Raw genomic sequence first — 23,993 nt, forward strand, 5'->3', positions numbered from 1 at the left:
GTACCTCAGTGGCTGGAATAGCTAAAGGGGGGGGGGGGGAACCCCACAAAGTGTGATTCTGGTTTTACTTGAAAATGAGTGGTGAGTGTAGTTCTCATATAGCTATGGAGACAGCAGGGGTCTGTACAGAAATCTGCTGCCAGTAGCTTTGCATTTTTTAACAAAAGGTTGGGAGAATGGTTTTAGGACTGAGATACTATCTAAACCCATTTTATGCAACCTGTCATCTTACCAGACAGGTCCAATGAAAAGGGAAAACTGGCAGTTGGCATAGCAATAGAGTTATGACACTTGTGCTCCACGTAAGAGTCACATTGATCATCCCTCCATGAAGGTAAACGTGGCAGGGACCTTCTCACCCCAAATGACACCTGCCAAGGTATTGCCATTGAGCACATATGAAAGGCAGCTATCATGCACCCGGTTGAGAACAAAGCTCTTTGGAATAAAATGCTTATTTAAATCAGTTTTTGTGCTGTGGATCCTCACTTCCCCTCAGACAGCCGAGAGTCTCCACATGACAGCTCCCTCCTGTCTCCCCTTGTTCAGAAGGGTCACCGCTCTTCCCTTTGGGCCCATTCTGTGCTGCTGCTCACTCTGACCAAGAATCGCCACAGCTCTCTCTGGTCCACGTTGGATTTCAAAGCGTGGGTTGGTGTTGCATGAGGTGTGCCTTCCAAGCATCAGCAGACAAAGGCTAACTTTTAAATGAGATCCTAATCAGCTTTCCCAGAGACCAAGAATTTACAGATGAAATTACTGGAGCTGTAGGCTTTAGAAAAGAAAGAAACTGTTTTCTGCTCGTGCTGCAAACCTAACTTAATACTCAGCCAAATCATGTAGTATGCCCAGGGCCAGCTGCCGAAAGTATACAATTTAGCTCACCATAAAGTATGCACCTAAACCACATCAGATAAATCATACCCTACAAATGCCCTTATCCTCCACTCCCAGTGATGAAGGCAGCCACAGATAACTAACTCAGAAGCAGCTGCCTGTGCTGAAAACATGGGAAATGCAAGAAGATGAAACCCAGCTGTGGAGAATACGAGGACACAAGATGCTGCGCCGAAGGGAACAGACTAGTCCGGTACAGCAGAAGAGAAATTACAACCCATCACAGCCTGCTTTGCAATGCATACAGCTTTGCAGAGTGCTAAAAGCATCAGCCGACAGCAGCAATGGAAGAATCTATGCTTTTTATTTATTTATTTCAGAAAAATACTTTTGTTGAGTGTAGCACAAAAGTCATTTAACAACAAACAGCAACAAACAAAATCCATACAAAAAACTTTAAGTGACAGGGAGAATGAAACAAACAGGATAAAATATCAGAGACTCTTACTTCCCCCCACCCCCTCCAAAATTAGGAAATTTGCACTAAAGCATAAATATGGAAGAACAGAATTTTTCCTCAAGTTCCTTTGCTGAAGTCTGGTCCATCGAGTTCAACATATTCAAAGAAAAACGCCGTGCCTCTGCCTGGCTTTTACAACAGCCGTTCTTCCCTGCTGTGGGCAACACCACCCCTGCCCCAGCCCTGAGGCGAAGTAACATACTTCACTGAGTATAAAACCTACCCATCAAACAGTCTATTACACGCGCACGAGGTTTACGGGAAGGCTGTAAATCAGACCCCACAACCTCCATCTACTGTTGACACAAGTCGGGGTCCGGCTACCAAGACTTCATCTAAGGCAAGAGACTGAGGCTGCTGTACACCCCCAGGCACTGCAGCAAAGGCAGGGCAGCTGCAGGCTTCAAGAGTCACTTGGAGGCAAGGGGGAGGCATCCTAGGGTAGTCGTTCTTCCCTCCAACCAGGAAGCCTACCAAAAATACATTTTTAAATGGTGAGTTAAGGGTAAGGGGACCTACAGGGGAACTGGAACTTGTTTTCTTTACTACTAACCCAAACATGATGAGTAAGAAGAAAGAATCCTAAACAAACAAACAAAAAAGCCAACACAACTGTAATGCCCCATAACATAAGTCACTCAAAAATTATATGTGAAATGCTACATCTGTTCTTCCTATGCCCCTTTTCTCTTCCCAAGCTCATTCCCCAACTATCTAAGACAAAAAGAGAGAACTACTCCTGGTATTCCATAGCTCTTCTAGGCTAGGGCAGGAAAACATCAGGCTTCACACCAAAAAATCAAGAGATTCCTCAACCCCCGACCTTCTTAGGTTGAATAATGGACACAGACTACAAAAGCAGCCTCAAGCCCAGAGGAAGGGTGCAAGCAATAGCATCATAAGGACTTGTAGTTTTGCATAGTCTCTAACGCTTTCTGCACTGTGGTGGACAAGAGCTCCTGTTTGGGGTTGGAATTTTTTTGCAGAAGACACAGGGCTTGACAAGATGGGGCACGAGAAAAGCATCCACTCAAAGAAAGTGAGCTTGTGGCATCTTTGTACGCAGAGCGGTCAAGGAAAGTTTGACCACTAAGGGCTTGCAATGAAAATACTCTGGGAAAGAAAAAGCTCTTTGGGCTAACGAGAGGGCTTGGTCTGCTGAGAAATGACATGGATGTAGAAGCAGTTACTGCGGGCTTGCAGCCAAGGGGATGGTGTTCACACTGGACAGAGATAGAAGTAGCCCATGGCAGCCTCGCCAGTGGAGGGTGGATTGCAAACCTCTGGGGTGACAGCACATATTGCCTTACAACAAAGGCTCAGCTCAAAAAAATACCTAAACCTGCCACATTTGGGTGGAACAAGAGAAGGATGGGGATTTCTGAGGACTAAATACAGAGGAGGGCAAAAAAAGCCCCATTATCTATAAGTTTTTTTTTAAAAAAAAGAACACGTGGAAAGGCTTCCAAAACAAACTGTCCCTTTTACTGGTAGCTCTATCAAAAAGAAACCAAAAAACACATAGTTGTAGCATATGTTGTACATACATTGTAAAGAGGGAGGGCATTCAGCTACTGATATAGTACACAGATCAAGCATACAAGAGACTACATGGCAACATAAGGCACTTGGGATACAAAGCATAACTAGCTACTGTATGGAGATGCAGGATTTTGTGAGTGGAAAAGCTCCTGAAGCAAAGCAGGCAGGAGGAGGAATCATTCAGCAGCCTGTTTTTTGGGGGACCGTTTTGTGTCACCTGTTAACAGAGTCAAAGCTGCTGTGAGGCACCGGCTTTGCAGGAAGGACCGGCTGAGGCTCTGGAGAGATGCTGGCCAGCGGTTATTATCAGAGGGCACGCGACAGTGGATGCCTGGGGATGGGAAGAGGCAGTAGAAAGACAAAACCTCTCACGCTAGACCTTTTCCACATACTCCCTAATGTAAAGCTCTTTTCCCCCTCTGATCACATTGCACCACAGGTACTGTGGCTGCCTCTGAGCCAAAACGTGCATTATCTACCCAGCAAGGGCTATGAAGAGCAATTGCAAGATACCGTCATGGGGTTTGCTCCAAAGTCTCCTTCCTCAGTTCCCCTGAAAAAGGGGGAATCCCTCTCCTGCCAATATCTCTCAGTTGACACTCAAGAGATTGTGGGGATAACCAACTGTCCTCGTGTCCCTGCACATTTTCTCCCTCCGGTGCCCAGTGTTAGCTCAACAAGAGGGGGAGGAAAGGACAACAGGCATCTACAGAAAGAGGATAAAACACCTCACTCAACTCAAAGAGGGGCAGAAAATCAACTGTCACCCATTCCTCAAAACATGAATGATGCAAGGGACAACTGTGCCAGCCTCAAGCTAGGATTGCACTCAGAAAGAGCCAGAGTTCAGCTGCTCCAAGGGCTGAGCAAATGGCACGCTAAGGACAACGTGCCTCCCTCACCCGCAAGGAAGGTGGACCTCAATCCTGGATTGCATATTGAAGAGCACCCCACGCTCCCCCCAAATCTGTGCCCCCTTCTTCTCACCCAGCTGGGGGAGCACACTGCTCGCTTGTTCCTGCTGTGGCGAAGCAGAACTAAAGCTACAGCCAGCTTTGCTGCACAAGAGGCACCAACAGCAAAGCCTGGCTACTGAAATTGCCCCAGAGGAGAGCTGTGGGGTGAGATGCCCATCCACTGCAAGCCAGCCAAACCTAGAGCAGTGCATGGCACCCCGAAGAAGCTCAGTGAGATGGCACTGACCCATGAAACCCCAGGTAGGAGATGCTGCTCCCCAGCAAAGCAGCAAGGGACTGAGCTGGTGGGATCTGGGGTTCCCATGAAATCTCCTGCCAGCAGATATAGGTGGCAGCAGGCAGGAGCAAGAGGGGAGAGTGGTCTGAACCAACAGATGGCCTCTGAGGTAGATTTGAGACAACTCCATCTGCTAACAGCTATGCGTCACAAGTTAAGCTTTTCCTAATATGCAAGCTGCTCCTTGCAGCCCCGGCTTCCTTTCCCTTCCCTGTTATCTCATTCACAGCTCAGAAGGGATGAAGGGGCTACGTTTTTTGGAAGAAACCCTGCATTTGATAGCACCTTCGGCGGATACAAGCTCTGTATCCTTTGGAAACGAAGAGTGAAGCTGGTGGCTGCCGATGGCATTGCCAGACTGGTACGGTAGGGATGAGGAAGGCTAAGGTGACAGCATGAGGGCCACAGTCCCATTGATGCAAAAACCCTTTGCAGCAGCTAGTCTGTCACCTGGACATGGTCATGAGCCATGAGAACACCAGGTCCATGAGGCACACACCAACTGGCAAAGGGCCTGGGCTGCCACAAGCCAGGCCACCACTCAGAGTGGGGCAGGACTCAAGGTTTCATATGGACCTGAGGATGCTGCTGCCCCACGACAAGGCACTGCAAGCTGCAGAGCCCTGAGCCCAGCTCCTGGGGCTGGGAAGTCCAGAATAACTACGGGGCAGCTCACCCCCTGCAGCAAAGAGGGTAAGAGACCCAGCTGTACCAGAAGAGCTTGGGCAAGCAAAGGCTAGGAGGTGAATTTGAGCTAGAATTAGCTCAAATCCAGGGGTCAGAAAAACCCCACTTAACGAGAGGTCCACCATGAGACAAGACACAGCTAAGGTTCCTCCCGCAGACCCTGGTTGCTATTTGCAGCAGCACCATCCTAAGGCACTTGGCAAGCACTGGCCAGACATGCCCCAGGAGTGGCAACCCTTGCCCAAAAGCACCCCTGAGCCTCAGGGTCACAGAGCCCCAGCACAATCCCCCAGGAGCCTGTTCCCCTAAGAGACATGTGGTGCCTTCAAGCTGCCATGGCCCTGTCCCAGGGGCTCAGGGAAGCACCACTGAGAAAGGGGAGGAACATGCTACAGAAGAAAAAAAGGATTGTTTGGAACCACCTACAATGCACTTGTAACAATAATCCAAAATAACCAAACACTAAAATAGAAAAGAAAACAAAAATTGCACGCTGATTTACGATGAAACAGAGGAAGGCAAAACCAGGAGGGTTGGAAAAGGTTCCTACGAGGGGAAGGGGGCAGGGGAAAGGGACCTTTTTTGGTTTTATTGCAAATGGTTCAAGAGAGCAAGAAAGGAAAGGAGGAGAGCGAGAGACACCTTGGGAAGATGACTGGTTTCCAAGCCATTCAAGATGACACTCGCAAGGATCAGGAGGAGGGGTCACTTCTTAGTCCCGGTATCTCGCCCTCCTACCCAGGAGACAAACTTTTGCTTCTACGGCGATTTCAGCTTCTTGGTTCGTGGCGAGGTGCCGTTCTCTGCTTTCACCACTCCATTTTCATGGTAACCTGGGGATGGAGGGAGAAAACTTTGTCCCTTGCACAGGTCAAACCCTTCATTCTCCTGGGGCTGGCCCACAGGCAGGGGAAGGCCCCCACCATGGCATGACCCTGCTGGGGACCCGCTGGGCTCAGCACTGAGCAGGAGGCGCTGCCACAGCACTGCCTGCACAGGCAGCAGCCTGCTGAGGGGATGCTGAACCACAGCACTGATGCCTCCCACGGTGCTACCCCATGACACACCAGTCCCAGCACTCACCCGAGTCCCTCTTGAGTGGCTTGGCTTGCTGCTTGCTGCTGGCGGCGGCAGCGGCTCGCTTCCGACTGCTCTGCTCGTTCCAGTACTCCCTCCAGCGCCGCAGCTGGAAGTGGATGAAGCGCCACATCACTGAGGCCTGGAAGAGGCACACCAACAGCAGCACACTCATTCTGGTAGGGGTGGAGAAGAGGCAGGCTGAGAAGAGGAGCGAGGCCACCACAAGCCCAGCCTTCCACCCACACCAGGGCTCCAGCTGAGGTGCCACTGGGTGGCTGCACTGAGCACCCGAGGCAGGCACCGTCCCTCCGTCTCTACTTTCAGCCACCCCCTGAGGTCAGGGCAGCCCCTTCCCTTTCCCTCCCCACCATAAAGCTCTCATGTGCTCCCGGCATTGCTGACTCAAGGCTTTAGGGCACAAACGGATTAATAGGATCATCCCAAACAGCACTGCCCAAACCACTGCACAGGGCAAGATGTCCCCAGCTGCTCCATACATCTAAAAGGTGGATGTGCTTGGAAGGCAGCTAAAAAATCCTCCAAATCTTCAGGTGTGCCAGCAGTCCGTGGTTTCAAAAAGTTTGGGAATGACCAGGCACCTGTCCTAGGAACTTCTGAACTGAACCTACAGCTGCTGTATGGGTGAGAAAGGCTCCCAGTCTTGACAGAGAGACTGCAAGACATGAGGAACCTATCCCATCCTCCGCTTCCCATGTCAACAGGCAGCAAAACATGTCCTAGCAGAACGGGAAAACACCTTTTCAGTGACCACATCTGTGTAAACGCAGTTACAGGTGCAGAAGGGAAAACCTGCAAGCATTTCTTTAAGGTAGACTCGTGCTTTATAACTTCACCCAGTGAACAACTTACCTGCTGGCTTTTCCCCTCCATTGTGGCTCTGTAGCCTTTAACCCTGCTCTGCTCCCTCCACACCCTCCCAGCTTGTCAGGACTTTCTCTAAAGGGAACCTAGATCAGATCCCCACCAGCATTTCCAAACTTGGCAAAACCCACCTTGGGATAACACAACCAAGAAAGATGTATTAGGTGACATTGCTACCTGAAGAGGATATTGTTGAAAAGAAAGCTGAAGAAGTTCCCTCTCTCGGGGTCCAGGGCCTGGTTCTCCACTCGTGGCAGCCCAAAGCCAATGACCAGGATGTACAAGGTGAGGGTGAAGAGCCTGGTGACCACGAACACGACAGCCCAGACATTAAACCTGCAGGAGGGCAAGCACAGGTGTCAGCAGGAACAGCCTCCAGCGCTGAGCTGGAAAGTGAGAGCAAGCCCCAGGTCACGCTGATGGCTCTCTTGGACACCGGAGGATGGAAGCCACAGCCAGCTCGCCTGCTTACAGCTTCTCGTTGTTCTCATCCGTGAAATAGACCAGCCGGGCCATGTGGAAGAAGAATTCGGCTAAGTACTGCAACAGCAAGAGGATCAGCCCCAAGCGGGTTAAGCTAGTAGGGAGGAGAAAGAAAAAAAATAAAGCATCACTGGGCTGGTCAAACTCAGTTCTTCATATCCAGCGACAGCATCTCCACTGCCAACCCCAAGCTGCAGCACCAGCCCAAAGCAGGACCTTTCTGCAACAGTGGGGGCAGGACTGACATGGGGGGAATCCCTGCCCCCAAAACATCAAAGCAGACTGAACCAGTAGCACAGCTGGGATGGATCCAACACAAACCCCTAACCACTGGCAATGCTCTTCTGTGCACACACTCAGAGGAAGAATAAGAGCTTGCCTGGCATGCCGTGCTGAGAGAGCACCCCAGTGTGCTTCCCACACTCAGGGGGAATGCACCTCTCAGTCTGCATTTTGGGTCCTTGGTTAACATTTGCTTTGCAATGCCCTGTGAACAGAGACTGCCTGTGCACTCCTGTAACATCACTGAACTTCAAAACCAGCTCTGTGCGTCTGTGAAAGCGGTCTGACTAACGGCCCACAGTCGGGAGGTGAGCTTCAACACAATCTGCTTTTCAAACACTCGCCTTTACTCCCTTTTAAGCTCCCCGCCCTGCTGAGGCTTCCCAGGTGACTAGCACTGCAAAAGAACCTGCTCAGCACCATGCACAGTGTGGGATGGGATGCTGAGGCAGCCAACTCACTTGAGGAGGTATGCGCCGGCGATGTGCACCAGGTAGAGAGCGATGCACCGCAGCTGGCGGGGGATCTCCTCCTGGCAGGGGCAGAAAGCCACGTTAACCTGTTGTCCCTCTTCACCTGCACTCTCCCAAAGCTCACTTTCCCCAATGTCAGTGAGCAAACCACCTCAAGCATCCCCAGCGTGCGTGGGAATACCCGTCTGGATCTCACCTTGCGAACTTTTTGGAAGTAGAGTTCTGGCAGTGCATGCAACCAGTACGCTAGCTGGCACAGGTAGAAATACTTCACCTGGAACCTGAAATGCAGGGACAAGCCACGTGAGCCATCCTGGGGCACGACAGGACCCCAAGGACCTGGGCACCAGGGAAGGAGTCTGGCCACAAAGCATTGGGGAATCCCTCCACCGCTTTGAAGCCACGGGATTTAGGAGGCATCATTTCTGGGCTGAAATTATATGTTGAGCTGAGTTAGTCATGCCCAGAGTTTATCCAGACACTCGTGCTGTGGTCTCCATGCTCTCAGCTAGCCTCGCTCTTGCAAAAACCCAAGAAGGGAGGACTATCTCCCACTTCATTTCTACCATGAAAAATGAACAGTGAAGCGACTTGCCCAAGGTGATGCAAGCAGGGAGCAGCCACAATGAGTAACCAAGCCCAGAGGACCTTCCTCATGGAGGAAACCCTCCGGCAACCCCCTCCCCAGGGCCACAAACAAGATATCCCCCATCCCCCGGGATCTCACTGCAGCATCCTTGCAGCAGGGTGTGTACACAGGGCGCTGCGCTGTCAGTGCCTTGCTCCCAGCCACAGGGAAAACCATATAGAGGAAGGAAGTGGTCAGTCCAAGAACAAAATGCCCTTGTCAGTGCTTACGGAAGATAAACATGCGGGTAGTTTTCCCACAAACTCCGGGGGTTAGATATGTATCCTTCCTGAAAAAGAGAAAAGATGCAAGCCTTCAGCAAAAGAAGGCAGCTCATGGTTACGATGAGGTGGGCTACTGCTTCAGCAGAACTAGGAACTGGGGATGACACCAGAGTCCTTTCAGCTTGTAGTAAAAACCTTGTCCCCTGTGAAAGCCATGTTCATAGGTGTCTAGCACCCCACTCAAGTTTCATTAGGCCCCTGTGTCTGGGGGTTGAAGGCTTCTTGCTCCATTGCACAGAGTCCCAAGTTCAGGATAGGATGTTATGGAGTTTGGGCAATGCAAGAGGGATGCTCTGGAGCCGTGGGGGCGACATGCCTGTAGCATGGTGCCAAACAACTGTGGGCCTGGTCTGGGGACCTTCTTCCCCACCAGCATTTCCAACCCAAGTATCACTTAAACAAAAAGAAGTACTTCTGAAAAGAAAGGGGAAAAGAAAACACCTAAAAAAAATTAATTCAATATGCATTGTATAGTTTAATTTTCCACCTGCCTGCGTTCACCTATAGCCTCTTGACTTATGCTTGCAGGACAGATTATGGGATGAGGCTCCCTTTTTGTTCCATGCTTGCACAGCTCCTGCCACAAGAGATGCTAGCATGGGAAATTCATCCAGCCCAGCACCTACCTGTTATCATTGTCCATGCCCTATCTGCTCTAAGCCCTTTTATTCAGTTGAGGGAAGCCAGGGGAAGTGCAAGTGCTGCAAATGGTGACCACCTCTGCACACATGGGGCATCTGGGGAGCATGTCATGGAATGGAGGTTTGCAGAGGAGGCTGATGCTTTGCACGTGGCGAGGGATGGGTCTGGCACTGGGCAAGGGCAGCCGACAAACAGCGGCATCAACTGTTTTGCCAAAGCTTCCCTCCCCACAGCCCTATGGGGCAGTAGTGCCAGCTGATCCCCAGAAATGCTGGCCTGGAAGGGGGTAGTAGTCCTCTAAGGGGGGCTGGCAGGACCTTCTGAGTGGGGGGAGGGGACCTACCCCTGAGCATCCATCCCCAGTGCTGCTGGCGACCACAGCTAGTCCCCAGTGGCCACCAATATCAAAGCATCATAATCACTTCACACTGCCAAAATAGTCAGATCTCTCCAATGATGCCTGTTCTTCCCTCCCCCTTACACCACAAAATGAAATGTTTTCACTCTGCATTTTTTCACCCAGTTGCTTTGGGTTGAAACATCCCCAATACAATGCAAGGCATAGCGTGGTTTCCCTGCTCTCAGCAATCCCATCACTACCAGCTTGCCAAGAGAGGGACCACAAAGCAAGGGATCACAAACATCTGCCCAGTAGCCCCACAACCCTGCAAAGGACATCCAAAAACCCCAAGGCACTGGACATAAATAAGAAGGAAAATAAGAGGCTGAGAAAGACGGCAGGTTCCGGAGCAGAGGATGGAGGTGATGGGGCCAGGCAGGATTTCTGGGGTCCAGCTCCCAAAATATTTCACAGCCCATTTGCTTGTGCCTTGCATAAAGCAGAAGGATGCCCCCAGGCTGCCCTCACTCAGTGGCTGCGAAGACCCATCACACTTGAAAACTAAACTTGCCGAAATGTGCTCATCTTGGCCCAGGGACTAGCTGGGGACTCTGCTGCCACTGGGGTTTTGCACTCCAGAAACCACCGATCCCACCCAGGGAACCCAAGGTCCAGCCAGCCTTGTGCCTTACCGTCACCACAACGTACAAGCACCACATCACAGAGGTGAGGTGGAAGGCAACCAGTTGTCCCGATTCATTGAACTTGCTGTGTTTGACCTTGGAGAGATGGAGACGCCTGTTGATTTTCTGGGAAGTAGCAGAGGGAGAGAAACGGAAAAGAAAACATGAGCCACTGGGTCAACAACCCTCCCTCCTCTTCCTCCCCCCCATCTCAAGCAGCCCCCAGAACACCACCTCAACCCCCAGACCACCCCCAGAACAGCATTTAACTGCAGCAGGATCATGTGCCACCATGGTAGCTGAGATATCTTGGTGACTTGAGACACCAAATGGCACTCACATCCAGGGCATACTCCTGCACCACCGCATGCAGGATGATGGCAATGAAGATGTAGAAGAGGATGGTGACGAAATCCTTCAGCCCATAGTGATACTGGATCAGCTCCCCATCTGCAAAGAGACCAAACGGTGGGTCAAATCCTTGTGACCCAAATGATTTCCAGGTAAGGGTTTAAGGGTTAGTGTGTGTGTGCGTGTGTGGGCTATTCCCAACACACAGCTTGGGGAGGTGGAGGCAGAGAGAAGTCACAACTGTGCCAGTTGCCACAGGGCGGGAAGAAAGGGCTCTAGCCAGGGTTAGTTAATTGGCAGAGGGTGGATGGTTTCCCCTCTAATAGTTACACACCTCAAGGGAGGAGACACTCGGGACACCTCAAGCCTTCCCAGCCAGAGGTGAGGGGCTGGGGATAGCCCAGCTGCAGAGATGGGAGCTTATCAGCCTGGAGGGATGAAGACATGGAGGCAGTGCTGAAGCAGGTGATGGGATCAGGGATAGCCCACTGGGAGCATGAGGGCTTGGGATGGGATTTCCACCCCCCCAGTTATCATCCAACACCCAGTCTCTCCCACTCACGCCTGAAAGCCGCTGCAGCAGGATTCAGCTGCCTAAATGTAGATGCCTTGCGCTATTAAGAGATCTAGACAGTGGCACTGATGAGAAATAGGACCCATGGCAGGCCCTGCTCTTCTGGAGCAACAGGAGCACCCAAAATATCCCAGACGATTGCATTTAGGCAGCTATTTGCAGCCCTGCAGCTTATGGGTAAGAAGCAGAATTGGGAAAGCTGCTGTTGTAGGACGCTGCAGAAAGCATCGTGATGCAAAGCTCAGCCCACCCTCAGCTGCTGCTCTCCCTTACCCTGATCCTATCCATCCTCTCCTAATATCAATGCTGGGAGGCGACTTGTCTGTCACCATCCCTGTTTACCCTCACACAAAGGTTCAGTTCAGATTTCTAAGATATGAGGTGCATGAATAAGATTTGAATAGGATATATGAAAACACCTGACGTAAGGATGTGAAAACACTCTGCCCTTAAAGAGTTCCCAGCAGAGTGCTGTGCAAACCCAGAGGTAAAACACTGCCTGTATCACAGAGCTCAACCCCAGTGCAAGATAAAAGATAGAAGTGCAAGTCTAAAGAGAATAATATTATGCACATGTGCAACTGCTCTGCCTCCTCTCCCTAGGGTATTTCAGAAGCTGCTCTAGCAGGAGCTGTGTGTGCGTTGGGCATGGGAGACAAAAGCAAGATCTGCCAGCTCACAGGCAACAGCATCCTTCTTGTGAGGGGTGTGAAACAGCCTTGGAAAAATTCAGGTGAGCAATAACCCCTCCTCCGAGCAGGCTTGCTATATCAAGGTCTCTCTCCTCACGGCTTCAGCTTGCTCATGCCCTATACTGATATCCCAGTACCTGGTCTTGGTGACATGATTATGCAGCCCCCTGAGATTTCTGGCATCAGGAAAGAATAAATCCCTTAACACAGTGGCAGCAGAAATTGTCTGGACTGTGCCATAGGGGAGCACAGACCACAATCTAATCTAGAAGCTGGGTGATTTCTTCAACCATAACGTTCAAAGACTTTAAGGGGCAGACATTTTATCTTCCGCGTGTCTGCCTCATCATAGTTTCACTAATCTTAACAATCCTGCTCCTCCCTTGGAGGATTACTCAAACACTTCTAATTAACTGCAGTTTTCTGCCACCAAGCCAGGCTCTGTGCCTGGGGCATTTGGCTCATCCTGAGCCCAGGGCTTTACCCAAACCACCCCCTGCTGCCCCCACACCAGTGCCCAGATTGCTGCCAGCCCCAGAAGGGCTCTCAGCTAGGAAGGTAGCTGCTAGCAGCCAAAATACAAACAGGGGCTGAGCCTCCAGCTGCCTTCTGGTTGGGACCTGGGACACATCCTCTGGTCCATCAGACCCGGACCTGCGCCAGCTCGGACCCTCCTTGAATTACTCTCCATGTGCATCAGGACCATCAGCTGCTCGGAGCAGGCATGCTGTGCACCGCGGGCATCTCCACACCCTCACCTTGCACCGTCCCCAGTAAATAAAGACAGCAATTATCTGCACAGCCCCTGCTGCTTAGCAAAGAGCTAAACGCCTCCTGCTACTTGGCAGGGCACAGAGCTACGCTGGGCATGCAATAAGGCAATCTGATCTTGCCTGACCAGGCCTGGAGGAGAATTCTCACTCTGCAGAGCGCAGAGCAGCCTGACTATGGCAGAAACACGGTAGAGAAGAAGTCCTAAAACCCCCTGGAATGCATTTCATCCCAATCCTGGCAGTATGAGGGCTGGCAGACACAGTGTGCTCTGAGCCACTCAAACTTTGCTTTTCCTCCACATATCTTATATTTTAGATTTCCTTTACTAGCAGACAAGGGCCCGAGCGGTGTGCATCAGCAGAGGGTGAGCTCAGGCCAGCCAACAGTGAGGGTTAGGGGCAGACCACGACTTGACCCTCCCCTTAGGGTATCCACAGCAGAAGCATCTCTTACCTGCTGTAGGCACGCTAACATTATACTGAGGTAAGATAAACAGGAAGGCAGTCTTGGCTGTAACCTGTCAAAGACACACAGAGAGGAACAAAAAGCAAATTAGTTGTTGAATCCATTCCTCTGCCACCTTCTAGTCCCTTTCCCTATTCTGCTGGGAGGAAAATCATCCAGGGAGATGCGCAGGCTTCAGCTTCACTAGGGAAGAGGTTTGCCAACAGTGACTTGGGATATGGGAAGGAGAAATGTAATTATAAAAGAGGAAGAAACCTGGAAAAGCAATGCACCCATAAAAGCCACCAGCCATCCTGACAGGGGAAGCTCCCTGCTTCCCCTCAAGGATGAACATCCCTCCAGTAGCACAGACCTGTAGCAGCGACCTGGTGCTTGGGAGACATGGGGAACCAGACCCAGCAGGCCATTTGTGTTAATTAAAACCATCCCTCATTCCCATCCACTCTGGGAGCCTGGCCTGGGTAGGGAGGGCAGCACCCAGCACCCAAGCAAGCTCAGGAGCTGCAAAGCCCCATAGTGCACATGGATTTAGCCCATGCATGTTTGTGGAGAGTCCTCTAATAACAGCAGCCATGGGACCAGTGAGGCTGGACCCCTTGGAGACCGTGCAGGTGCTCACGAAGGTCCCATGGGGGGTGGGGGGGAAGCAGCTTTGGCAAAAGAGCTAAACTTTGCACGGACCATGCACAAGATCCCAGCTGAATGTCCAGCATCACAGGCTGGCCCAAAAAGGGGAAAAAAAGCCTGGGATGAGACATCAGGCCCCCTGCAAACCAGGGCTGTGCTGACCACTCTTCCATTCATTGCTTTTAATTCAAAGGAATGACTCTCCCCAGCAGTGAAGCAGGAGGCTTTGTGGGGATGGGGCAGAGCATCCCATCCCAGCACATCTGCAGGATGCCCCAAAGCAGCATCTCCGAGACTGATGCACCCTCAAGCCGGGGCCACAGCAAAATCCAGTGCACGGACATCCAACACCACACAGGTCTTCATCCCGTCCAACCCCACACTGCCAGCAGGTCACCAGAGGGTTTTACCTTTCTGATGGCTCCTCAAGCCACCCTTCCAATGCTTCACAAGCACCCAGCCTTATACAACCAGCCCCCAAAAAATCCTGTGCCCACCAATGAAGATGCTGAGCTGAGCTGCATTTCACACAGACGTAGCTGCAACTGTTTCAGAGCTGTAGGCTATTAAAAATCCTGCTGGAAATATTGCTTCACATCTTGTGGGATGTAGCTGCAGGGGGGGAATGTGGGGCTTTGCCAAGTGTTCCCATCCGGCCCCCACGAGCATTGAGCAACTGGCTGGCGGCTCCCTGCTGCTGGCACAGGCAGCACTGCCCATCCTTCTGCAGCGCTGGCTGGGGGATAGCAAACTCTATGGCATGTTTTCGTGATGTTTGGGGATTCTTATTTTTTTCCCCACTTAAAAAAAGAAATCCCACATGTAATGCTCTGCTTATGGAGGACTAGATGAAAGAAGCACTCTGCCAAGGGAGATGGAGACCACGGGCAGAGTTTGGGGTGGTAATGGAAACAGCGCATCACCTGGCCTCAAGCTGGCTTAAGGAGACACTTCTGGCTCTTGCAAACCTTGCTGGCTAGGAAAACAAAGTTGCTTCATCCCAAAGCAGTACAGCACAACCATGACCTGGACTCTACATCCAAACCTCATTACAAGCTGGTGCGGGGCATGAAACAAATGCACAAAGCCAGCGATGCCCGTGATGCTGCAGGAATGGATGGCCGTGTCACAGATGTGCCAACAGCAGCGGGCACTGAACATTTTACAACTATCCGAGTATCTGGCTGACACCCAGACATTTAAACAGCTGGAAACAAGACATCATTTCCAGATGAAGCCTCCTAACCTGCTAAAGGGGCCCTAAGCCAGACTTGTGGGTCCAAGAAAATGAGCCTGGAACATCTCGGGGGGCGGGAGCAGTGCTGCACAGTGCTCAGGCCCAACATGGTTTGCAAGGACTCTCCTAGTCTTCTTTTCTAGAGGGCCTGGTAGGAAGGTTTCCTCCATCCACTCAAGGATCAAGCAATGCTCTGTCCCACCTCCACACCTGCCTTTGCTTCCTGTGGGCCAGAGGACCACCAGCAGCTTCGTGGGCCACCTCTGCACCCCTTCACCTTTCATTACAGAGAGGTAGCAGGTTATTTTCTAAAGCCTGTGAGACATGTTTTACAGCCTAAGATAAATGTAACCTCCTGGATGTAGGCAAGCTCCTGAGAGACAGATTTCCAAAGACAAACTGTCTCTCTTCTCCATTTGGTGGATGGGGAAGCCCCGGCACACACCTGCAGCCACTCCCCAAGGGCCACAGCAGCAGCTTCGGGGGCCAAATCCGAACCTCGGAGCATCCAACCTCCCCATCCACGTCTGGACATCTCACAGCCCTTACATGGAGGGAAGGTCTCCTCCCAGGCGTCAAAGGTGTTCCTTTCTTCCACAACCAGCTTTAAAGTGTTCACACTGACCATGGATATGTCTGAACGTGTGCAGGGTTCCATCCTTCGCCCTCGCACCTTTTCTCCGTGGGCACCAGCAGGACTTTAACAGCCAAGGCAGCATTTCCAAAGTGTCCTTGGGCTTTCCAAGGGCTCAAAAGACTGTATCTCATTTTGTGGGCATTTGTGCGACTGCACAGGGAACCCAGAACAGTGTACTTATGGTCCAGCTCAGCTCTGTCCTCTGAAACTCACCACCTGCCAGGCCACCAGCATCCCAGTCATGCCACACACCCTTGGCTGGTTCAACTCCACCTCCCCACCACTGCCACAAGGACATCTCAGTTCAGGTAGGCAGTGGCAGTTTCTAGCAGCCAAGGCAGATGGAGCACGGAATGCATGGTACAAGCCACCTTAAGTAGGACACTGGTGACATCCCTCCACTCTTGAAGGTGAAGGACACCTTGCACATCCATGGAGGGACCTGCATCTTTTTGCCATTGCTCACAACACACCCCTTACCAGCGGGCACGGAGGGATAGATGACTTGGCCAAGGTCACAGCTAAGCTCCATCAAGTGAACATCAGGCCCCCAAATCCCACGCTGTAGCCATAACCCCCCCAGCATCCCCTCCACCACATCAACCGGGAGCACCCACAGTGCGCCCATAGCTATACAGCCCTGCATAGCACATAGAGACAGAACCACCACTGAGCAGCTTAAACCTCCTGGAAAATGGGGAACACTTGAACCACGACTTCCAGCAATGCCACCTCCAGGTCCCCTGCAGGCAGAAACCAGGTTTTCTTGGCTCAGGAAGGAGCACTGAGCACTGGGGATGGCAAAGCTTTAGAGCTCACGTTGAACATTTTGCAGGCAGCCAAAGAAAGCAGAAGTTTGTAATGGGAAGAGCAACATGAGGATTATTCAGAAGCACAAGACGCTCCCTGTCTGTTTGCTCTGAAACAAGATGCTGGTATGGGAAAGGAAGTGCCAGGCACGCTCCTGTGAGCAGAGCCAGAGCTGCCACAGAACTGCAGCAGGCAGAGACAGAATAGGGCCTCTCCAGGTTGGTGGTTTGTGGTTTTTTTTTCTTTTTGGTGATGCTGTGAGGCCACTTCCTTGACTTGCTTCTTTGGTTTTCCCCTCTTCAGCCATTTCTCAAAGCAGCCAGATGTCCAAATCCTACAGAGCACCATGACTTGGGTTGGGATTTTTATAGGGTGGGAGAGGGATTTGTCTGCATGGGAAAAGCTGAGTGGGGAACATACAGAAAAGGCTGTGTATTCCTTGTTCGCTCCCTGTCCTGCATTAAGGGCACCCCTATGCAACTCACCACTGCCCAAGGGGGTGAGGGAGATGCTACTCATCCTGGCCTCATCCTGCCAGGCATGAGGGATGTGCCTGAACCAGCTAAATTTGGGAAGCAGTTACCCTAGGGGCTCTCTACAGCCACGCAAAGCAAACAGCATCTTCAGCGGCAAGTGGGTTTCTGGTGGTTAATGACACTAACCCGAGGACCAAAGGGCAGCTGGACAGTGAAGAGGCAAGACTGAATGTGTCTATCAAGACCACAGTTTCCTGCGATGCTCAGAGCAGCCAGGACAGGGCTTTGGCTCTTTCTCACAGAGCTATACGGCTAGAAATCAAATCAGCGCATCAACCTCACAGCCCTTGATGGCAGAGCGACGGATAAAGCCAAACAATCCCAGCACTACTATGCATTTACTATGCATCTACTATTCACCACTATGCATCTACTCCCTGATAATGCAGTGACCAGAAAAAATTCACAGCCCCGCTAGCCTGGAGTGTGGCTGCCTAATACAAACCAGCAAAGCTCCCCCCACCCTTTTTAGATCTAGGTTTTTTCCCTGCCACAAAACCCTGTAAAAGCCCGAACCAAATTCCCAATCCCACTTCTGCAGGCACACGAGTAGCTTTTAATAAAGGCATCTAAGCACGCGCATCCAGGCAGCTCAGCACCTCTCCCAAAATCTACCCTCTGCGACTCTCAAACCCTAAGATTTTCAGGAGGGATAATTTTTGAGCACCCTTCACAGAGAGGCACCAGGTCACTACAAAACACGGTTCCCTTTCCCAAAGCCTCAGCGCAGTGTGATCTGCAGAGCCCGTGCTGTCCTCACCCACCCCAGAGCCCCCAGGCACCCAGCCACCCCCATGGTCCTGCCTGGGTTAAAAGTGCTTCGAAGGAAGGAAACGGCTCCAAACGCCTGGCGGGGGAGGCTGGGGGAGTTTCTGAAGTCTGAGCCGGGAAAATATTTCCAGGGCTTGAAAAACAACTCAAACTAATTAAAGATAAAATGCTGTCTGAAGGCTTTTCTCACAACTTAGGGTGGTTTTTTTCCCTCCGCCAGCTGGAGTGTTTATTGAAAGAAAAACTTGTTGATCCACGGTATGGATTGACACAGGCCCTATATGTAAACTAAAGGCCAAACTTTGGACCAAAGCCTTCAAAAGTAAACAGCCTGTTTTGACAAAAAAGCCTCCCCGAGGGCAGCGCAGCCCCCCTGCTCCCTCAAACAAGCTTGTCCCCCGGTACGACACGATTATCATTGCCTCACGTTCCCTCCTGTTTATTCTCTTTTTAAAAGCAGACCTAAATTCTACTTTTTTTCCCTTTTTTTCTTCCCCACTCTTACCCAACTATTCAGCCTTTAAACCGCCTGCGTGCCTCAGCTCCCACATCTGGCAAAGACCAAGGGAGGCAGAAACACAGTTTGTTTTCCCTTGTTAATGATGAGAAGGCCTTAATTTTTGCAGAGTACTACAGAAGGGACCAGGGAGGGGAAAGTATATTTAGCAGGAAGCCTGGAAATAGCAGCTCATTCGTCAGCCGCCTTCGTTTGACAGTGTCACAACCCGGTGTTTGGGACACCATGACTCATGGCCGCAGCCCTGTGCATGGGGGAAAGCGCAGCAAGGGCACGGCGTGTCTTACAATATTTTATAACTATTACCATCACCCCGTGCATAAGCATCGGGAGCTGTCCCCAGCTTTGTCCGTGAGCTTGTGGCAGCCAGTTCCGGGCATAAAGGAGAACTAAGACTGAGCCTCAGTTTCCCCACCTTACAGAGGCCATCACAGCAGCCCCTGCCTGTGATATAGAACAACACCCCCCCCGCCCCCGCAAAACCAGTGAGGTCTCCCCTGAACTCAACCTACACACGAGGCCGATCGATCTGGTACCACGCACAGTAGCCATCCCAGATAGGACACAGGTCACTGGGCAGCTGCAGGTTAAACCCAGCCTGGCCTTGGCTTCATTTTTTTGCAAAGCAGGGTGGAAAAATATATGCAGAGTGATTTCTGCGCAAGGATGGAGAGCACCCATTTCACACTTCTATACACACTTAAAATGCTTTTTGACAAAAAAAAAAAAAGGGGTACTTTTCTTTTTGGCCTCCAGCTCGCTCGTGAATGAAGCAGCCACACACACAGAGCAAAATCCCTCCCTGGCACCACGCAGATGATCACTGGGTGTGTTTTTACACCCTGAATGCCTAGGGCTGGCTGGGAAGGCAGAAACCCCTGCAGTGCCCAACTCAGGACAGCTCTCTTTGAGGGCACCCCCTCCAAGCCCTGGGCTGCCCTCCCTGAGCAATGCTATGATCATCTAAAACGTGCACAATACTCAAATAATCAGGCCCAACACACCTGTAACACCGGTGAGCAGCCTCATGCCATTCTCTGTGCTCCAAGATCCCCTCCCTGAAGCTGGGATGGCACTAGTGGCGCAGCTGGCAGTGAAGCTGAGCATCAAGCAAGATGTGAACGGTATCTCCATCACGACTGGTACCCACGCCTCACTGCCAAGGAATTACCAGGCTGGTGGAGCCATCAATCCATTTGGATATGGAAGAGGTTGCACACCCAAAAGGATGCTCAAGGCATGCCTCGCATCATGCTTGGGGAGGGAACAGACCTGCAACAGCCCTTGAGCATCTCCACGAGCAGGGTGACTGTGCAAGCAAGCACTCAACTCCTGGGGGCTGCCTGGGAAAAGGTTAAAAATATCATTTGTGCCTCCCCGCAGAAACCTCCCCTGCAGGAAATGGCCTATTGTGATCAGGATTCGGCGTTTTCCGCTGAGCCTGAGCCTGGCTGTGGCCACCAGCATCAGGGAAGGTGGGAGCCTGGCTGCGGGATGGGAAGCAGGACAGAGAGAAAGAGGAGGAGAAGGGACAGTGACATGTCCTCCCCACCATTGCAGAGGAAGCACTGAAAAGGTGTCCAAAGGCAGAAATATCCGAGCTCTACTCACAGCAGAGGTGATGTAAACGGGTACAGATGGTTTGGAGGGCTGGGGAAGAGCAGAGCCCAATTTCTCCTCCAGAGGAAGAGAAAGCAGAAGGAATAAATACATAAATAAATAAAGACTAAAAAATCCACAAGGACCAAAAGAGTTGTCCCAAACCCTATGCCAAGGGGAAGATGCAGGATGGTGCTGCTGGGCAGGGATGCAGCTGGGCAGTGCAGAGGGAGGAGCGCTGAAAGCCGCCCTGGCACGGTGAGCAACCATCTCCCCAAGGTCTGCCGGAACAGTGGCGGCACTGGCAGGGAAACTGCTGCCTCCCAGCTACTGGAGGAGATTTAATTAAAAGACATTAGAAAAAAAATCAGAAACACCACAAAACCCTCCCTGATGCCACCTCCACAGGGGTTTCATCACATCACATTTCAAAACCACCCTTGGAGCATCACACCAACCAAAAGCTTTTGCAGCAGGAGCCTGGGTACCACCTCTCCAGGATGGCAGTCCTGACAAACAACCACAGGAACCAGCACCCTGAAAAAAACATCTGTGGGGAGAAACCCTGATAGAGGTGCAACCTCCATGACTTTGGTTTTTTTTGTTTTAAAGTATGACTACGAAACTTGCAGCCTAACTTCGCAACATTTGCATGTGGCTTTGGAATACAGCTGGCTCTCTTGGGTTAGTTTTGAAACTCCTCTGACCCTTAAATATATATATACATACACACAAGCACATCGAAAGGGGTTTGTGCAATGGAAGCGACTCGCTCATTCAATGCATTTGCAGAAAAAAAAAGGGGGGGGGGGAGAAGAAGGGGGCTGCCACCGGGAGGGTATTAAGGAAATGGATTTCCTCCTCCTGCGATTTGCTACAGAAGGAGCCTTTCCTCCTCCGCCAGGCCCCCCGGCCACCCCTTTCCCGTCCGGATTTGCTTTGAAACGTGGCACTGCGCTGAAGGGGAGGGTTTGTGCGGGGGATGCTGGGGGGAGGGGGGTCCGCTCCGGCCCAAGCTGCTGACCACAACTTGCAGCCGCCCGAGGTGCCTCTGCATAGGGTGCCCAGCGCCGAGCAAAGCTGCACGGCGGTGGCCTCCAGCCCTCCCCTGTCTCCTCCCCGAAAGAGGAGAGGAAAAAGCAAGCTGGGAGGGAAAGACGGAGCAGGGGGAGAGTGGCATTCCCAGCATGGCTCCGCACGGCGCTGGGGCGGTGGCGGGGCAACGGCCTTCCCGGGGGGTTCTGGCCACCCCAACTGGGCAAAGGTTTCCCGCAGAGGAGGCAGGGATGCCTTCTCATGGCCCAGCGTGGAGCGGGACGGCCGGGATGGGGAAAGGCTGGGGAGCTGCCGCATCTGCGTGAGGCCCAGGAGCCCCTGGTGCTTCGTCCCACGGCGCGGGATCAGCAAGCTGTGGAGAAAACATCTGGAAAAGGGCTAACATTATAAAAAAAAACAAAAAAGGAAAAAGGAAAAAAAAATACTTTTCCCATTTCCAATCGATGGAAATATCAGTGAGGGCTTGTTTTCTCCTTGCATGTGGTCGGGCGGCTGAGGTACCCCTCGGTGCTTGGGAAGTGGCATGGGGCAGGGACCGTCCCCAGCAGTGGTGCTGCGTTTGCAGAAGGGCGTTCGCCACCCCCTGTGCTCCCCCCTTCTGCAGCCAGGGACCCCAGGCAGGGCTGGGGGTGGCAGAAGCATGTGCCACCTCCAAAAGACACCGCTGGGTTGGATGCCCATGGGGAATTGGGGGGGGGGGGGGGGGGGGGGGGAAGCACATCTCTCTGATGGCAGGAGAGAGATGGGGAATAAATAGGGCGGCACCCTGCACCCCAGACGGAGGGGTCCCGCACCCCACAGCCATCACTCAAGCAGGATGGGGTCACCTCGCCGGGATGCGGTGCCCTGGACACCCCCGAGCCAAAGCAGCCCCGGGGAGGTTGCCGGGGGAAGGAGGGGGGGCACCCCGTGCAGAACAAAGGGGGGCTCCCAGGACATCCCGTCCACAGCGGGGGTGCACACAGGGGTGGGGGGGGACACGCACACAGCCGCGGGCCCGGGGTGGGCTGACCCCGGCGGGATGGGGGGGATCACCCCCCCGCGACAGTGTCTTCCCCCCGGAAGAAGCCGGAGGCGGGGAGGGGGGGGTCTCACCTCGAACATGAGGGCGATGAAGACGCCGAGCACCAGGCAGAAGCCGATGTCGGCGTGGTTGTGGATGAGGAACTCCTGGCTGAAGAGCGGGTGGCTCTTGGCCCGCCGGCGGAAGGCCATGGCCGCGCCGGCGCGGGTGCGGAGCGGGAGCGGGAGCCGCTGCCCACCGCCCCGCCGCCGCGCAGCGCCGAAACTTCCCCGGCCCCCGCGCAACTTCGCGGAGCTCCGCCACGGCCCGCGCAGGCGCCGCCGCCTGGGCCCGCCCCGCCCCGCCCGGCCCGGCCCGCTGCCCCGCTCCGCCCGGCCCCTGCAGGCACCCCGGGCGCGCACACCGCGCCCCGCGGCACGCACCCGCAGCTGCACCCACGTACCCTGCGTGCCTGCTGCCCGCTCGCACCTGCACCCACCTACTGTGCACCTCTGGGCGCCCACCCACCTCTGCATCCACCTACTGTGCACCTCTGGGCGCCCACCCACATCTGCACCCACCTACCGTGCACCTCTGGGCGCCCACCCACCTCTGCATCCACCTACTGTGCACCTCTGGGCGCCCACCCACATCTGCACCCACCTACCGTGCATGTCTGGACACCCACCTGCATCTGCACCCACCTACTGTGCACATCTGGGCACCCACAGACCTCTGCACCCACCTACTATGCACATCTGCATGCCCACCCACCTCTGCACCCATCTATTGTCCACATCTGGGTGCCCTCCCACCTCTGCACCCACATACTATACATGTCTGGGCACCCACCTGCATCTGCACCCACATACTGTGCATGTCTGGGCACCCACCTGCATCTGCACCCACCTACCATGCACATTCAGACACCCACACACATCTGCACCCACCTACTGTGCACATCTGGAAACCCACCCACACCTACACCCACCTGCCATGCACGTCTGCATGCCCACTTGCCTCTGCACCCACCTACAGCGCATGTCTGGGCGCCCACCCACCTCTGCACCCACCGTGCACGGCTGGACGCCCACCCACACCTGCACTCACCTCCCCATGCGCGCCCAGCCACAACTGCACCCATCACCCACCTGTGGCCCAGCACCCACCTCCCCATGCACACCCTGACCCCCACCTACCTCTGCACCCCCCCCCCCGAAGCCCCAGCCCCAGCGCTGAACACCAGATCCCCCTGGCCATGACGCAGGGAGAGGCCAGCGGTGCGGGGCACCCACCCCACCCCATCCCTTTCCCAAACCCCATCCCGGCTGGGGCTGGGGTCTGCGGCCACCAGCTGCTTTGCGAGCAGAGGCATGTTCGCTCTTATTTACTGAGGCCAGTCCCTAAAGAAGCCCCCCCAGATCCCCCCAGGGACCCTGAAGGATTCAGGGGAGCAGGCAGGTCCCTTTGGCAGCTCTGCTCAGCCAAAGCAAGACAGCAGCAGGGGTTTTGTTTTCAAGATCTCCCTTGGAGGAAACCAGACGCCAGATCCTTTAGCCTGCAGGATCTAGCCAGGCTCCTCCAGCATCCCTGGATCCCCACAGATCCCTCGCAGGCGCAGACCCCATCCCATGGCCATCGGGGGGGATTCGCAGGAGGGAGGAAACGCTGCTGCGGGGACTGAGCCGTCTCAAACCTGGTGCTGAGAGCACAAAGCGCTTTCCTCC

General features: G+C 53.1%; 1 protein-coding gene across 2 annotated transcripts; it reads right to left on the minus strand.

Moving 5' to 3' along the window:
- Nucleotides 1–1,192: 1,192 nt before the first annotated feature.
- Nucleotides 1,193–22,598, minus strand: TRAM2 (translocation associated membrane protein 2). Of its 2 annotated transcripts, XR_005104886.1 has the most exons (12): nt 22,359–22,598; nt 13,462–13,525; nt 10,958–11,067; nt 10,627–10,743; nt 8,899–8,957; nt 8,237–8,321; nt 8,029–8,099; nt 7,275–7,379; nt 6,980–7,138; nt 5,924–6,093; nt 5,483–5,673; nt 1,193–1,827 (listed from the first exon to the last, which is right to left on the minus strand). XR_005104886.1 is itself a non-coding variant. In XM_037391749.1 (11 exons), the coding sequence occupies exons 1-11, from the start codon at nt 22,476–22,478 to the stop codon at nt 5,600–5,602; spliced, it is 1,134 nt and encodes a 377-aa protein (XP_037247646.1). In that variant the 5' UTR covers nt 22,479–22,598; the 3' UTR covers nt 1,195–5,599. The 2 variants fall into 2 exon arrangements, 1 of the variants encoding a protein (XP_037247646.1); XM_037391749.1 differs by having other exon boundaries at nt 1,195–5,673.
- Between the last annotated feature and the right edge of the window lie 1,395 nt (nt 22,599–23,993).

The sequence above is a fragment of the Falco rusticolus genome, chromosome 6 (assembly GCF_015220075.1).
Source record: "Falco rusticolus isolate bFalRus1 chromosome 6, bFalRus1.pri, whole genome shotgun sequence".
In the NCBI taxonomy this organism is placed as follows: Eukaryota; Metazoa; Chordata; class Aves; order Falconiformes; family Falconidae; genus Falco; species Falco rusticolus.

Excerpts from the sequence above, each read along its gene's own strand:
- TRAM2 (XM_037391749.1), bottom strand. The coding sequence starts at position 22,478 with ATGGCCTTCCGCCGGCGGGCCAAGAGCCACCCGCTCTTCAGCCAGGAG. Across the intron at positions 13,526-22,358 it reads TCATCGCCCTCATGTTCGAG|GTTACAGCCAAGACTGCCTT; the intron begins GTGAGACCCCCC and ends TGTCTTTGACAG. Across the intron at positions 8,322-8,898 it reads TACCCGCATGTTTATCTTCC|GTTCCAGGTGAAGTATTTCT; the intron begins GTAAGCACTGAC and ends CCTGCATTTCAG.